This window comes from Myotis myotis, unplaced genomic scaffold (genome assembly GCF_014108235.1).
Source record: "Myotis myotis isolate mMyoMyo1 unplaced genomic scaffold, mMyoMyo1.p scaffold_m19_p_10, whole genome shotgun sequence".
In the NCBI taxonomy this organism is placed as follows: domain Eukaryota; kingdom Metazoa; phylum Chordata; class Mammalia; order Chiroptera; family Vespertilionidae; genus Myotis; species Myotis myotis.
The window spans coordinates 42,981,428-42,996,826 of record NW_023416314.1 but is presented as its reverse complement, the minus strand read 5'-3'; the positions used below and the strand labels follow the sequence as shown (position 1 = coordinate 42,996,826).

General features: G+C 42.2%; 1 protein-coding gene across 3 annotated transcripts; it reads right to left on the bottom strand.

Moving 5' to 3' along the window:
- Window positions 1–375: 375 nt before the first annotated feature.
- LOC118664738 (tripartite motif-containing protein 34-like) lies at window positions 376–14,719 on the bottom strand. Of its 3 annotated transcripts, XM_036325206.1 has the most exons (9): window positions 14,507–14,633; window positions 11,251–11,299; window positions 8,521–8,990; window positions 7,555–7,650; window positions 6,693–6,923; window positions 4,369–4,391; window positions 2,834–2,934; window positions 2,527–2,553; window positions 376–1,631 (listed from the first exon to the last, which is right to left on the bottom strand). In XM_036325206.1, the coding sequence occupies exons 2-9, from the start codon at window positions 11,288–11,290 to the stop codon at window positions 1,066–1,068; spliced, it is 1,554 nt and encodes a 517-aa protein (XP_036181099.1). In that variant the 5' UTR covers window positions 11,291–11,299; window positions 14,507–14,633; the 3' UTR covers window positions 376–1,065. The 3 variants fall into 3 exon arrangements, 2 of the variants coding, with proteins under 2 accessions (XP_036181099.1, XP_036181098.1); XM_036325205.1 differs by lacking the exon at window positions 11,251–11,299 and having other exon boundaries at window positions 14,507–14,719; XR_004970395.1 differs by lacking the exon at window positions 11,251–11,299 and having other exon boundaries at window positions 1,519–1,631; window positions 4,328–4,391; window positions 14,507–14,719.
- Window positions 14,720–15,399: the final 680 nt, after the last annotated feature.

The window sequence follows — 15,399 nt, the reverse complement described above, 5'->3', positions numbered from 1 at the left end:
TAAAACATAAAGGTTGCATGGGGATGAATTTAGACCCGCTAACACTGTCTACTAATGCCATGTTCATCATACATGAAGGGAGACTGATAAGGAATGAGACTGAAGGAGAACACAAGTGTATTCCAGCTAGTGGTCCAGATACTGAAAACAGCCCAGAGGCCATATGCAGTTAGAACTGGCCACAGAGTCTGTGGTCCAGATCAGGTTCTGATGAACAGCAAGATCAGATAAAGATATTGTATCAGCTTAGATCTCATTTAATATCTACCCCTGTTTTATGACTCCAGCATGATCCAAACCAGGGGTAGGATCATTTTCTATTTTCTACTCCTCTGAAGGGCACACATCCATTGCACAGGACACTAACACAGCTTATACATTTCTGTGATCAGGAGAGAAATATTTATTATATTGTGCAGAACCCTTAAATAGGTACTTTACATTGAATGACAGTTTCATACAACAATCTTAAGAGTTGGGTACAGTTTAAAAATTACAATTTGTGTTTTATAAAAAGAAACAAAAATGTATTCATTACTACACACCATGTAAGAGAAGATACTTAAAATCAAACACTCTGAACATGAATTTTGTACTCTGGGTACATATATAACATTTTTTTTTTCTCAACTGTCTGATGACACTGCTGTATGCTGTGCAACAAACAGGCATGCACTCAAATACTCCTTAGTTTTTGGTGGGTGGGGTGATTACGGATTATCCTAAGGTCATGCGTGGTTTCAGACAGGTTTTGCCATACCTCTCAAAATCAGTGATAAAGGAAAATATGGAGAAATATCAGGGCAGAGATGTTACACCAATATTGCTCTGTCTTTAAGAGGGATTCGATGTCTGTCACTGAGAATACAGAATAGGGTAACTGGGTAAATAAGATTCTCTTCTAACTTAATCCAGAAAGAGTTGCAAATCCCAAGAACAGGTAAATGTTCTAAAGAAGAGAGACAACAGGAAGAGAAGTTTTGAATGTAGAGATCAGCTCAGGTGAAGGAGACGAGCCCCAGGACAAGGTTCGCTACACAGAAGTAGGTGAGGGAGGGAGAATGTTCAGGAGCTCGGTGGGCACAGAGTCATGGGAGCTGGGCAGTTCCAAGGATTGAAATAGGGATAAACAGTCTGAAAAAAGTGACATTTAGAGAACTTGTAGATGAGTGACCCCTGGTTTGTGACATTAAAAAATGAGACAGTGCTTGCTTCATAGTCTAGGAAAATGCCAACTCGGCGGGGAGGAACAGCCATAGAAAGAGTCAAGACCTTGGGATCAGAGGTGGAAGAGTCCTCAAAGGCATTGTACTCACATTCATTCTGTAACCTTACAACCCAGTAGCCATTTTCAGGTCTGAATCTGGAGTAAGCATTTGGATAATTTGTGCCTCGTCTAACACTAAATTTTTTATTACAGGAACGTTTTCTACAGTATACCCCCAGGATCCAGGCAGTCTTCTTGGACACATCTATTTCCCAGTAGTGTTTTCCTGATGAGAAATATTGGGAGCCTAAGACACCATAATTATAATACTTTATAGGCCAAATTGGCACAGATGCCAACTGTCTGTGATCCTCTGAAAGGTTGAGATTCAAATTTAAGTTGAATGGGTTAAATGTCATGTCCACTGCAGAGAAAAAAAAAAGAAAAAGATGATTAGCTACAGATACAGGTGTTGGTTTATCTGATGACTTGTAGAGGGAACTTGGAAGCTGACTAGGAAGAACTTGTATTGATGATTGGACAAGTGGGGTAAAGCTCTGGAGTAATCCTAATATATAAAAACCCTGGGTCATAACGACCAGTAATGACTGAGGCTCAACCAACCGGAAGTCAGTCCTGCAGTCTGCTGCAGGCATGGTGCCCCGGTACTGCCTGCTGAGGGGGCTGTGAATCAGGGACAGAGAGAGGCCTGAAGAGCGAAGCAGGGACTGATCCATTGCCTATGTGGCAGCTTATGATCAGCACTTGTCTCTCTTTCTCTCCTAGTCTGTCCAGCAGCCTTGCCTCCATTTCTCTCCAAGCCTCCACCAGGGCTGCTGATCAGCCCCACCTTTCTGATCAGGCCCCATTGATAGGCTCGGAGACGCTGACTGGCATAGAAACTGACCAATCAGAACCAAATTGGCCAGCAGGGGAGGGCAGTTGGGGGCAAGATTGGGCCTGCAGGGGAGGGCAGTTGGGGGCGATATCAGGCAGGCAGAGGCAGTTAAAGGTGATCAGGCAGGCAGGCAGGTGAACGGTTAGGAGCCAGTGGTCCCAGATTGTGAGAGTGATCGAGCCTAAACTGGCAGTCGGACATCCCCCAAGGGATACCCCATTGGAGAGGGTGCAGGCTGGGCTGAGGGGAAACCGCCCCCCCCCCCTGCACGAATTTCGTGCACCAGGCCACTAGTGTATTATACATACATATTGGGAAGTGAGGGAAACACCTAGGGCTAAGATCATCAGATCTCATTGAAACCACAAACTTCTGAAAGGGGATCAGAACACAGTGATTTGAATACCTAGTAACTTCTTACCCCAGTAGCGCTGGACATGTGTTAGCTCTGAAAAGATAAAAGATTTAATAATGTTGATTAGAAGCAAATGATTAAACACTGATAGCTTGTCTCTAGAGTAGGGGAAGGGGAGAAGACTGTGAGGTTAAGAGAATGAACCAGAATCTAGCCATTCTCCCTTAACCACATCTCCATCAGCAACATCCCTTCTCTGAACACCCTCCTTTTTATCCTCATGTGAGACTATACCAGCCCCCGACCCACACCCCAGTTTAGTCCCTGACACCATAAACATCCTACATCCACACTCCTGCCTGGCTCTCCTCACCTTTAAACATGTGCAGCATTCCACTCAGATCTGGAGCATGGAATCCATGCTTCAGTTTTTTGGAAATAGTTTTTGGCTTCTTCAATGTCCACACTTCGCTCCTAGGGATGACAAAAAAAAATGTTGATCCTACATCTTATACCTTTTTGTCCTTCTAATACCACTTTCTTCCTCTCCTTTCATGCCATTAATGCACTTGAACCTGCTTCTCTGAGAAGCCTGAGGAGGGGAGAAGGAAGTCTCCTACTTCTAGAGCCAGAAAAAATGTGCTCATGTCTACTTTCCCAGTTACCCTCTGTTTGACCTTGGGAAGGTCTTCACCTTAAAGCAGTGGTTCTCAACCTTCTGGCCCTTTAAATACAGTTCCTCATGTTGTGACCCAACCATAAGATTATTTTCGTTGCTACTTCATAACTATAATGTTGTTACTGTTATGAATCGTAATGTAAATATCTGATATACAGGATGGTCTTAGGCGACCCCTGTGAAAGGGTCGTTCGACCGCCAAAGAGGATGCAATCCACAGGTTGAGAACCGCTGCCTTAAAGTAAGAGTTTCTTCTTCTAAAAAATATAATACATATATTATATGCCCTTGATACCTCATGGAAAGAATAGGAATTAGATGAAATAATGTATAAGAAAAGCCTTTGCTACCTCTAAAATGGTATATAATATTTGTCATTTTCCACATCACAATGAGCGTCCCATAAAAGGGCCCCAGATGTGGGTTCCAGGCAGATCAGGGGTGAGGCTGCAGATCCTGAATGGGATACAGGTCTCCTTTTGGAAAGCCTTTGAGCCTGTGCCCTAGTCTAAAGCCTGAACTCCAGTGGTGTGGCCCACAAATAACATTGAGATTTCAGGTATTCTGGGAAAAGTTAAAAACACTTGGCAAAGGAAAAGTTGTCCACTGGGCAAAAATGGTTAGACTCTCATGTGTTTGTAAAGAACTTGAAGCTGCCAGATGAATTGGCATCTTCAGACACAAAGGCTACACTTTCCTATTTAAGCCTTTAAAGTGTGTGGATAAGAGACATTAATTATTGGCACAAAGGTCAAAGCCACAAACCACAAGGCTAAGGTCTGTTTTTGGAATTCGAAAGAGAACCTTGTAGAATGGCCTGGTCTCCTCTATTCCTGTTAAGCAAAGTAAATATAAAGGTGCTGCTCCATAACCTATTTTAGAGCTCGATAAGGCCCTGCATATGATAAAGACAAGCATCTGTGAAATACAGGAACCAGAGCAAGGACAGAGAATGAGTTGAATGTAGTAATAAGAGTCTGATAGTGAAGTCCCTTATCCCTATTATCCTTACTGGCTCTAATTGTGAATTTCAACCATTTAATTCACTGCCATAGAATCTGGTTCATTCTCAATAAATATGGGACACGCAAATCCTCGGTAATTTAGAATAATACTACATCTAACTTTGCTTGCTGTGGGAGAGTTTTCATTCTGGTTGATGAGCAAACAACTCTCATGACCACAAACCTTTCTTCATAAACGCACCACTCCTGGTCACCCATACGCACCATTTCATGATTCCACTCGTATCCTAGGGAGAAGAAAAAAAAAGATGAATCAAGGAGTGTAAATATTAGAGCAAGATTAATGAAAGAAAGGATAGAAAAATGATAGAAAAATAAAGTTATTTGAAAATATCAACAAAATTGACAAACCTTTAGTTAGACATTCCAAGAATAAAAAGAGAGAGGAGGAAAATTACTAAAATAAGGAATTAAAAAGGAGACATTACTATTGACTTTATAGAAATTAAATATTATAAAGGTTAGGGACTATTGTATGCCAATAAACTAGATAACCTAGATTAAATGTACAAGTTCTTAGGAACACAGAAGTTACCAATACTGATTCAGGGAGAAACAGAAAATCTGAATAGACCTGAAACATGTAGAGATTGGATTGGAAAATCTGATAGATCAGAAACATGTAGAGATTGGATTGAAAAATATGAATAGACATGAAACATGTAGAAATTGGAGTGGATTTCCAGCAAAGAAAAATCCAATCCCAGATGGCTTTAATGGAGAATTCTACTAAAAGTTTAAAGAAGAAATACAGTGGGGCCTTGACTTATGAGTTTCCCGACTAACGAGTTTTTTGAGATAGGAGCCGTCTCTTGGCCGATTTTTTGCTTTGAGTTTCGAGCTAAAATTCGGGTTATGAGCCAGCTTCAGATACCCCACCGCTAGTTGGCGCAGCGAACGTCACAGTGGATGCCACAACATCAGCCCAGCATCACGTGTATCACTCGTTCACTTCTTGATTTGACATACGAGTAATTTGAGTCACGAGCTCCGTCATGGAACGAATTAAACTCGTAAGTGAAGGCCCCACTGTATTACAAATAATTCATAAATTATTCTCAAAAAATAGAAGAGGAGGGACACTTCCCAACTCACTCTATGAGGCCAGTACTATTCTGATGCTAAAACCAGACAAAGACATCACAGGAAAGGTAAACTATAGGCCAATATCCTTTATGAATATAGAAACAAACTGTTAAACAAATTAGAAGATTGAATCCAGAAAAATAGAAAATGATATACAATCATGGTCAAGTTGTTTTTTTTTATTCCAGAGATGCAAAATTGGTTGAATATAAAAGCAATCAATATAAAACATCATATTAATGGAACAAAAGATAAAAAACACATAGCCATTTTAAAAGACAGAAAAAAAATCATTTGCCAAAATCCAAGGCCTTTCATGATAAAAACAAAACAGTAATAACAATAAACTAGGAATAGAAGGAGACTTCCTCAGCCTGATAAAGGCACCTAAGACAAACCCACAGTGAGCAAACATCATACTGAATGACGAAAATGAAAAACTGAGTACTTTCCCCCCTGAGATCAGGAACAAGATGGGATGTCTGTTGTCACTATTTGTGTTAACATGGTACTAAAGATTCCAATCGAGTCTATTAGACAAGGAAGGAAGTAAAAAGCATCTATATTGGAAAGGAAGTAAAATTCTCTTTATTAGAAGAATGCATGATGTTATGCACAAAAAACCTCTTCCAGTTTTTTTTATTTTTAATTTTAACTCACACACAGGTGTTGTTGATTCCAAACTTTACATATCTAATCACTGACTATTATGTCTCGTCATGTACCCAGAATAATACATTCCATAACAAAGAAGAAGCATAGCAGCAACTCAGAATATCTAAAACAGAATCTGTATTCACCAAACCATATTGTTTTCTTTCTTATGCCCTCTTGTCAAAATGGTAGCAATACACATTCAGTCCCTTTCACAAATACTAAAACATCTTACCAATCCATCATTTCCATATCCTTAACTTATTTTGGTTGTCTGCATTTCCACATCATTACCACTATGGATTGATTTGTTTTTGAACAATATGTATCAATATATAGGGTGTCCCCAAAATGTATACATACTTTGAATAATTATTAATTATTCAGTGGGTTAAATCTGAAAAGAAATAAACATCAATTGAGCTATCAGAAAAAAAGTGTGTATACATTTTTTGGGGACTTCCTGTATTTGGCCTTACTCTTAATGCCACCAGCCAGGTTTACAACCAAAGGAATGTTTTGTTCTCTGTATTAGCAGAGAGTTAAAAAAAAAAAAATGTGTCCAGAGAGACGTTACTTTATTCACAGATGCATCTGACAGATCAAATCCTGGCCTTTTTGTGTTTCATGATTCTCTTTTCTTCCCTATCTGTTGACTTTATTCTCAGGTGCTCTACAAGGTCAAAGGAACCTTTTAGTATCAACACCAGGATTAGAGCCCACGGGCACAGATGAGAAGGCAATTTAGACTGTGTTTTAAGAATCTCAGATTGTGTCACCCTTTTTACCTGCAGCAGCTCCATGGCTGACCATTCACTGCGACGCTCCAGATCTGAGATGAGCTCTTTTAGCAACTGGCTTTGCTGAACCAGTTCATTCTCAGCCTCAGCTAAGTCCTGCAGGGTCTTCGTCTCCTCTTCCTCCAATTTCTGCAGTTCTCTTTGCTCTTCACTGTCCAGGATGCTTCTAAGCTGATTAAATTCCATGTGTATCCTTTGTTTCTCAGCCTGTATCTGATTCTGCAAGGGGAAACAAGAGCAAGAAGTAATGAGTCTCTCAGCCTGAGAGCCTACTGTGAAAGGGATTAGGAGACAGAAAAAGAAAATTTTTTTAGGTAAGTCTAACCAGGAAAGGAGTAGAAACAGGGTAGCAATTTTGGGGAAAGCTGTTTTTCCTTTTTAGTACAAACCAAAAAGGCCTCAGACTCTCTTATTTAGGGCAACCCTAGGACAAATGTGAAACTGGAGTGAGGTTTAGGTGGTAGACAGTTGTCCTGGACATTCATGCCTTCCCACACTCTCACATTTGAACCTTGAATCTTGTCTTCCTTCCACTGGAGGTGTCAGGGCCTCACTGGAAAACAGGAATGGAAGACAGAATCCTTCAGCCTTCCTCACCATTGAGACTGTTTTTGAACTCAATTCCAAATATCTGTGTGTACAATTTGTAATTGTAATATATTTACTTGTAACATCTACTCTCCTGCCCTCACCGCCAACAGAGACAGGACAAGGAAGAGAACTAATCAAATGTCTTCTGGACTCATTCAATGTCAGGGAATGAAGAGAAAGGGGGCTTCCTTGTGATTGGCGTGGAAGTTCCCATCAAGATTCCTAAGTCAGAAATTCCCCAGGAAGAGTCTCCTCCTACCTTCCAGGAAGTTCTCTCTTCTCTGATGTCACTGCCCAACTTCTCAGCTTCCTGACGCTCCTTCCTTAGCCTGTCCAGAGCTGCCTGGAGCTTTTCCTGTGAGAGAGAGGAATCATACCAGAGTCAAGCCATGGTCTTTCTTAGCACCTGGAAAGAAAATAAATGAGGAATAAATAAGGCTGATCTCAGAAGAGACTGGGTTACTGATTAGAATCTGGTGATTGTAATCTATGACCTGGGAGAAAATCTGAGGAGGTGAATGTTTTCTTTATTCCTGGGGGATGAAAGTCACTACCTCCTCACCAAGAGTAGCCTGATTTTCTTTCTTTTTTTTTTTTTTTAAAATATATATTTTATTGATTTTTTTTACAGAGAGGAAGGGAGAGAGTTAGAGACATCAACAAGAGAGAAACATCAATCAGCCGCCTCCTGCACACCTCCTACTGGGGATGTGGCCGCAACCAAGGTACATGCCCTTGACTGGAATCGAACCTGGGACCTTTCAGTCTGTAGTCCGATGCTCTATCCACAGAGCCAAACCGGTTTGGGCATGATTTTCTTTCTTTATAGAGTAAACATTGATTCTGTTATGGCCAAGGAAAGTCCTATCCTCTTATTAAAACTCTTTCTACATCCCATTCCCAATGTTTAACAGCAACCATCCTGCTGGGAGGAGCAATGAGAGCTAAACTTGTGAAAGAATTCTCCATCCACATGACGAAGGAGAAAAGAGGAAAACCTTTCACTCTTGGCCAAAGTCTGTACTTAGGCTCATCCTTTATGTAAATGGAAGGAATACACAGTGGTGTCCCTCAGGCTTGGGAAGCCAACCATAGGGTAAGAGATACATGGAAGGAAAGTACAGGAGTCAGTACTAAGATGTGTGGTGAGTAAAGAAGGATGGAAAGGTGAGATTTCCCAGCACTTACTATCTTTCACCTCATCTCCTTCCATCCTGGGCCTTACCTGGCATTCCTTGACTACCTCCTCCATGAGGAATATCTGATGACCACAGTGCTCCCGGGACCACTCACAGAGCTGACAAATAGCCTTCCTATCCTCTTTACAAAAGAGTCGGAGTCTCTCTCCATGGCTCAAACAGAGATCTTTCTTCTGCCCTTCCTCTGGGCTTAACTTGACCTCTTTGACCCTCTCTACTATGTTGGCTAGATGCTGATTAAGCCATAGGTTTCCAAACGAGTATCTGACACCACACACAGGACAGCTGCTTTCCCCTCCTGGGCCGATCTCTGATGCCTTGTTGTCAGTGATGCAGGCTTGGCAGAAGCTGTGGCCACAGGTTAGACTCAGGGGTTCTGTCAAAAGTTCCAGGCAGATGGCACAAGTCATCTTCTCCTTCATGTTCACCAGGAATTTTAAAGCCATGGCAGCTGCTCCCCTGGTTTCTTCCTGAGGGTCTTCTTGTTTAAAGATTCCTAGATGGATGGGCAGATCGAAAGGATATGGTATAAGAATGGCACAAGTAAAAGGGATGCTAACTGTGCACACTTTAAAGATTGGCCAAGGCTGAAAAACTGAAAGACATAAAAAGAGAGGGGAAAAATGAATTCAGTGACTTGGGTAAGCCACCAAGGCCTCAGAGCCTTTTGCTTTTCTTTCAGCCTGAAATGATCCTCCCTTGACATTTGCATGACTTCCTCGTACCTCACTGAACTCCCTTCTTGCATGTCTAATACGACTAACTTTTCTACAGCACAATCACCAAAACATCATTTGGTGTATTATTTGACATCTTTTTCTTATTACCACTATATAATATATGATATCCTTCCTTAAATATCCTACTCCTAAAGTGTAATCCACACATGGACCAGGCACTTTGTCTGGGAACACAATGCTAGATAAATATATAAAGAACCTCATTTCTCTATAGGTGATTAAACTTTTTTTTAAAATCAGTGTTTTATCTTTTCTTTCCTTTAATTAGCAGTTCACCGATAGGTGAGTTTTGGGACCACAGAAATGGTTTCCAGTCTGTCCCACACAAAGCCCTCTCATTTACTCCCCGGCGACACTGATAGAAACAGCAAGGACCACTGTAGGGAAGTAATCTTATTACTAACAATTATTAACCAGTTACAATTACACATCACTTTGACCTATTTATTCCTCGTGTAAAAATCCTTAAAATATAAGAATACTCCCTTTTTTCTGATCTGTACATGAAATCAATTGACTTACAAAGATTATTCAATTTAGTAAGTGAATTGGAGTGAATATAATGTCCTCAGGGTCCCCTTTCAAGGTCTGGTAGGTATGATAAACACTACCACTCAGAATTACACGTTTTGGGGAAATTAAATAAGCGATCATCAAAAAATCGCCTTGAATAGGTAAGGATTAGGTTGAAAGATAAAAGATGAGAAAGGAATATGGAATGATAAAGAGGAAAAATATTTTAGGGAGAAGAATGCCCTATTGATGTAGGACACAGCATCTTCTACTAATTTTTAGAACACCACTGTGGCTGGGTGTGTAGAGAGCTCCTAGGCCTTTTGTAATACAGCAGCCTAAAGCGTCTAGAAATGTGACACTTCCTAAATGATATAACAGTGACAGTCTCCTGTTTACAAAAGAACTGTCATGGGGTGTATAAAGTACTTGCTAGATCTCTAGAGCTCACATGAGGCAGTCATGCCAACGTGCTGTGTCTCCTATCTTATAGGCCTTTGCTAAGCTAAGTAAACCTGGCTGGTTATGTCCTGTTGTCACATGAGTAGGAATAGCAAACGAAACCTGAAAGTATAGCTGGTGGTCAATCAGAAGACATGCCACAGAGCAGTAGTATGGTGACACTGACTCTTACAGCCTGGACTAAATATGGACAAGGGGCTGTAAGGTGAGGGGAGAAGACCTCAGTGGCTATGAATGTCTTGATATGTCTTCTAATGGACTGAAATTGTGTCTCTCACATAAATATGTTTGCCTGTGTGAATGTAGCCTTATTTTGCATTGAGGTTTTTGCAAATGTAATCAAGTTAAGATGAGGTCATCCTGGAAGAGGGTAAGTTCTAAATCCAATGACCAGAGTTAATATAAGAAGAAAGGGTCGCCGAAACCGGTTTGGCTCAGTGGATAGAGCGTCGGCCTGTGGACTGAGGGGTCCCAGGTTCGATTCCGGTCAAGGGCATGTACCTGGCTTGCGGGCATATCCCCAGTGGGAGATGTGCAGGAGGCAGCTGATCGATGTTTCTCTCTCATCGATGTTTCTAACTCTCTATCTCTCTCCCTTCCTCTCTGTAAAAAATCAATAAAATATATTTTAAAAAAAAAAGAAGAAGAAGAAAGGGTCACAGACACATAAGAAAGAAGGCCATATAACAATGGTGGTGGAAGTTGGAGTAATATAGAATCAAGGCAGGGACTGTTGAGATGTCTGGAAACCACCAGAAACTAAGAGAGAGACAGGGGACAGATTCTCCTCAGAGGCTCCTGGAGAATTCAACTCTACACTACTTTGACCTTGGACTTCTGTTGTCCTAAACTTTGAAAGAATAAGTCCCTGTTGTTTTAACCCATCCAATTTGTGGTAATTTGTTACAGCAGCATTAGGTTATTAATATAGTTGAAGGATTTGGTAGTGAAAGATCTGAGGTATGTAACAAATTATAAATCTTCCCTTTCTCCTTGCTCTAAAAAGAAAGGATGGGGATATAATGAAAACTGTATAGATACCTGTAGGCCTAGGAATCTGCCCACGTCTATAATGATTCATGACGTGAACCTGATGAGGAATAAGACTTCCATGAATGGGGGTTGATAGGAGCAATCCAGCCAAAGGTACAGATACTAAAAACTGTCTAAAGTCCATATACTATTAGCCCCTTTCTGTGGTGGCAATTGATTAGATCAGGCTCTGGTGACTAACAAAAACAGGGGTTTACATAAAATGATCATTTCTACCCATGCTTACAATGGAAGATCTGAGCCAACCACAGGTGTGCACTTCTCTGTTATCTTTTATTCTGTTCACTATCCAACCGATGCTGAAAAACACCAAGAACCTACGGAGGAGAGAGGAACAGAGCATGTTTCTCCCACGGGGTTGTGGACCTCACATCAGGGTGGGACTACAAGGAGTTGATGTCAAAACACCTGCCATCATAATGATCACAGAAAGAGAGAGGTACAGAGAAGGCAGAGCCCCACACATGGGCGGGCAGGGACTCCACCAATGTTTAAGAGTGACCCAAGAGCTGAGCGGCAGCCAGGGAGTTCGAGAAAGGACCACAAGTTGCATCTGCCTGATGGAACTGTCAGGTCAGCTGGTTACCCTAAGTGTCAGACATCTGTATCCCACAACTGAGTATTCTCTTCACACCTGGACTTATCATAAGGCAAAATCTATGACTCTCTGCAGGTTAGATAATAAAATGAAAGTGTCTCCTTGGAAGTGAAGTGCAGAAAGGATTTCCTTTGAAGTTTTCAGACAATATCCTAGATCAGCCATGGGCAAACTACGGCCCGCGGGCCGGATCCAGCCCGTTTGAAATGAATAAAACTAAAAAAAAAAAAAGACCGTACCTTTTTATGTAATGATGTTTACTTTGAATTTATATTAGTTCACACAAACACTCCATCCATGCTTTTGTTCCGGCCCTCCGGTCTAGTTTAAGAACCCATTGTGGCCCTCGAGTCAAAAAGTTTGCCCACCCCTGTTAGATACTTCCCTTGGTGTCCTGGGTCATGAGCTGGCAATGGGGAAAGTAGGACCTGTTTTTGGCATCCAGAGACCTGGTGAATTCAGAAACACTGCAACTGCCCCCTCCCCATTCATCTAGGCTAGGAGTCTCTAATTCAGCCACCCCTTAGAGTCCAAGGCTAAATCTCCTCCACATTAATGACCCTTCTTCCCAAGAGCTCTAGCAAAGTTTTCAGCATGTCACTACAAATCCTTCACCCTAATTCAACATTTTAAACATTACTCCATAATCATAGTCATTCTAGTGGCATCACTCGATATCTAGTGGCATCTAGTAGCTGCTTTGACATCAGCTCCTTCTTTTTTTTATTTAAATCCTCACCTGAGGATTTGTTCATTGATTGAGAGAAAGAAGGAGAGAGGGAGAGAGAGAAAGAGAGAGAGAGAGAGAGATCAGTTGCTTCCTGTATGCACCCCAAGTGGGCATCAAACCTGCAACTCAGGTATGTGTCCTGACTGGGAATAGAACCCTCGATCTTTTGTTGTACATCACAACGCTCCAACCAACTGAGCCACACCAGCCAGGGCTAGTTATCTTCTTGTATATCGCATCAAATATTTATAATTTGTTATGATCTCTCCCCACTAGAATGTAAGCTCTTATATGTATTTAACATGTTTTGCATGTTCAATGGATATTCATTGCACTTTTTTACAGCAGCAGCCTGCTTTCATTCATATGAATTAAATTTAAAAAATAAATAAGTACATCTATTTTATCTCATGTGTTAGGCCTTGTTCTTGACCCTGGGAGATAATATCTGGGCAGAAATGGACCCTCTCCAGGGTAAGCATAGATTCCCAGGAAGGCAGTAACAGTTACTTCTGAAAAGTGAGAGTATAGGATAGAAGGGGCATGTGTCAGAAAATATGTGACATGTCAATGGTGTGCAAATTATTCCCTAATGACCTTAGGATGACACATAATCGGTGTCGGAGCAAACTTTTTATTTTATTTTTTAAATATATATATTTGATAGCATTACAGATGTCTTCTATTCCCCTTCTCCCCCCTTAAACTTCTTAGCAAGACCATTAAAACTGGTTTCCTGGGCAATAGTCAACCCCTATTAATAAGCTCTGAACAAAGAAAAACAGTAAGCAGCAGAGGTAACAATCAACGCAAAGGTGTGTCTAAGAGCTCTAAGGCAGGTGAGTGTTAGGTCGGAGAGAGCCCAGGATCGGATACATGCAGACATGTGATGAGACAATGGACTTCCTCTGGAATTTCTCACAGATCAACGTGCCAGACACAGATACTGGCTTCTCCACGACCCCCTGCAGCTGAAACTTCCTCAACTGAATACCTCAGCTCATGTCCCCGGCCCTCACCCAACAGCAGTATAAAAAAAGCGCCCCCCTCCTTGTTGGTGTGAATCCACGGGCCCTGTCCTGGGGGTACGTGGGTCTCCTGGGGACGCAGAATAAACCTTTTCCTTTCCTTTCTTTTCTGATTCACTGGACTCTCTATTTCTTGGGCCGCCTCCTGAGCCACCTAACCTAACAGTGAGGACACCAGTCAGGGTCAATGAACTACTGAAGTAAGAGCAAGCAGGCCCATTCAGGGAAGTGCAAGCAGAGCCCTGAGACTGAAGCTCAGGAGGACACAGGAGAAAAAGCAGCCTCAGAGGCAGGCAGCAGACCAATCATTAGCCTGCTGTCTTCAGACTGGCCAGCAGCTGAAGATGTGTCAGGAAGGCCACAGACAGCCCCTCGGTGTTGCAGGAGGGGCCTGAAAGAATCAGGTTCAATATTACCCCTGGCCATGTCCCCAAGACTCCATTCTATCTGATGCCCCATACTAGGAGCTTGGGCTTTTGCACATTTGTAAAACAGGGACCTCTTTTACACATGGAGTGGAGTAGAAGAGACTTTCTGTTGAGAGAGAGAGGGAGGGAGAGAGAGAGAAAGAGAGAGAGATTACAGTTCCCTTCAGCAAGATAGGTAATCAAAACTATAGAACAGGAAGAAGATGGGGATGAACTCAGCCTGGAAAAATAAGGGTCCCTCCAGGAAGCAAACAAGGCCTTCTGCCTCTTCAATACTCCTTTCTCTCAAGCTGTCCCTCTCCAGACGCTGTCCTGTGTCTGCACTCAGAGTAGGAAGCCTGCAGCTGGCTTTTCTTCCCTTCAGAGCACATCTGTGCCACAAAATACCTCACCTAACTTCACCTAGTACCTTTCTCTGCAAGTCTCCCACGCTGGGCCGGCCATGAACCTCCCCACACACCTTCAGGTCCCAGCGGAGATGTCTTGACTCCTGGTGTAAGTGGTGAGGAAAAGACGGGGCAGTTCTGGTCAGGGTTCATTCTCCAACCAGGGGCTCAGTCTGCATGAAGTAGTTCCTCCTGGGGAACTGGCTGAGAAGTGAAAGTGAAATTCTCGGGGCTGGCAGGAAAAGGAAAGGGGACGGAGCTTCTGAGCCAAATGGTGGCAGTCCTTCAGGGCGACTGCAGAGAGTAAAGCTTTAACCCCGTGTTTGTAGAAGGGTGGGGTGGGGAGGGAAGATTTGCCCCTGGGGACTTTTGGCAAAGTCGGAAAGTTTTGGTTGTCATGACTACGGGGAAGGCTACTGCCATCTAGTGGGTAGAAGTCAGGGATACAGCTAACCATTCTATAATGCACAGGGCAGCTCCCACAACAAAGACGTATCCAGGCCAACCTTCTACCAAATGTACTATGTGTTCAAAAGAGAAAATGATGGTCACTTTTGGATACTCACCTTAGGGTATCAGGAGTTCCTCTGGTGGATTACTTGCGGCTGAGTTATATCCTGGGAGGCAGAAATGGCTAGAATGAAGGATAAGCAATTCGTTGTAATCTGCAACTGGTTCCATGAGATGGTACTTGGAGCTCCAGGTAAACAAGAGATACCACAAGAAGTGGGCAAGGGTCACACCATGGAGACTCGTTTTTACGGGCAGAGGGAGAACTGAAATTATCCGGAGGATGATAACAATGATAACAGCCACTACCGGCGTAAAGTGGCAGCTTTTGTTACCAAGTAAAGGTGTTTATTCCCTTGTAGACATCAAAGCCCAATCAATCACAAACAGGAGTTTGCAGCAAAGAAAGTAAAGGTTTATTTTGAAGGAAATGACACCAAACCCAGAGTCCCAGGTG

What these genes read in the sequence shown, in the direction of transcription:
- LOC118664738 (XM_036325205.1), bottom strand. Translation starts at nt 14,585, where the DNA reads ATGAACCCTGACCAGAACTGCCCCGTCTTTTCCTCACCACTTACACCA. An exon ending in ATCTCCGCTGGGACCTGAAG is followed by an intron (nt 8,991 to 14,506) that starts GTGTGTGGGGAG and finishes CCATCCATCTAG; the next exon opens with GAATCTTTAAACAAGAAGAC. An exon ending in AATGCTGCACATGTTTAAAG is followed by an intron (nt 2,554 to 2,833) that starts GTGAGGAGAGCC and finishes TTATCTTTTCAG; the next exon opens with AGCTAACACATGTCCAGCGC.